The sequence below is a fragment of the Populus euphratica genome, unplaced genomic scaffold, assembly GCF_000495115.2.
Source record: "Populus euphratica unplaced genomic scaffold, PopEup_1.0 scaffold187.1, whole genome shotgun sequence".
NCBI classification, from domain to species: Eukaryota; Viridiplantae; Streptophyta; class Magnoliopsida; order Malpighiales; family Salicaceae; genus Populus; species Populus euphratica.
The window spans coordinates 283,575-284,413 of record NW_011500070.1 but is presented as its reverse complement, the minus strand read 5'-3'; the positions used below and the strand labels follow the sequence as shown (position 1 = coordinate 284,413).

Here is an 839-nt window from a genome sequence, read left to right as displayed (position 1 = left end):
GGTAAAGGGATGAACACAACCTCTGCTTTCTTCATTCCTAAAAAATATTTTGTTGCTAAGCTATTTTTCATGCTTTGTTTGAATGATTTCTGGACATATAATTATATATAGTCAAATATTTTACTAGAAAATGAAGCTGAACTATTGATTGATAGATTAATATATGTGGCTGGTCTTGTTTAAAATATCATGTTGGAGGCCAAAATTTAGATTTATGTGTCATGACTTCGATGGCTGAGAAGTTTCAACGCACGGTGGGCAGAATTGCTGTCAAAAGTTACCCGTTGTATTTGGCAGCACTTTAGGCAAGAGTTGGATGCATTATTAAGACAGAACAAAAATCTTAGCCGTCTCCATTAAGTGAAGTGATAAACACCACCTCTGAATATTTCTCATTTCCTGTTGCTAAAGAAGTTTAAATTTTATGTTTAAACTATGACTTTTTTTCATGTAATTATTTTTTTTACTCACAAATAAAATCATATTGTTCTTTAACAAATATATTTTATTGTGTGTGATGGAAGGACTTTTCAACCCAATTAAATTAAGTTGAAAAGTTAGAATAAATACAGAGAATCTTCAAAATGAATGTCGAGATTTCTTGGTACTGTTTTCCGACCAAATTATTTTAACGTCTACTTGGAAGTTTTTGTATCATAACCGGTCATGGATGTCCGAGAGAAACAACACACGTCTTCTAGAAAAGCATTCTGGCTAGAAGGATCATCTGTCACAATAGTCCAACTCATTAGTCATGATAATTATTGGTCACGATTATGGTTGATGTCGTGTTTGATTATTTGTCTATACGAAACCAAGCCGCCGTAAGAGAAAATAAA

The 839-nt window shown here is 32.5% G+C and overlaps 2 protein-coding genes across 2 annotated transcripts in view; both read right to left on the bottom strand.

The window, feature by feature from the left end:
* LOC105108426 (anthocyanidin 3-O-glucosyltransferase 6-like) overlaps positions 1–65 on the bottom strand; it is an 8,877-nt gene extending 8,812 nt beyond the window's left edge. Inside the window, exon 1 of the mRNA XM_011002732.1 lies at positions 1–65. This exon is cut by the window's left edge and continues 1 nt beyond it. Within this exon, the coding sequence (XP_011001034.1) occupies positions 1–35 (35 nt within the window). The 5' untranslated portion in view covers positions 36–65.
* LOC105108427 (anthocyanidin 3-O-glucosyltransferase 2-like) overlaps positions 1–839 on the bottom strand; it is a 45,251-nt gene that overhangs the window by 24,353 nt on the left and 20,059 nt on the right. The window lies entirely within an intron of this gene.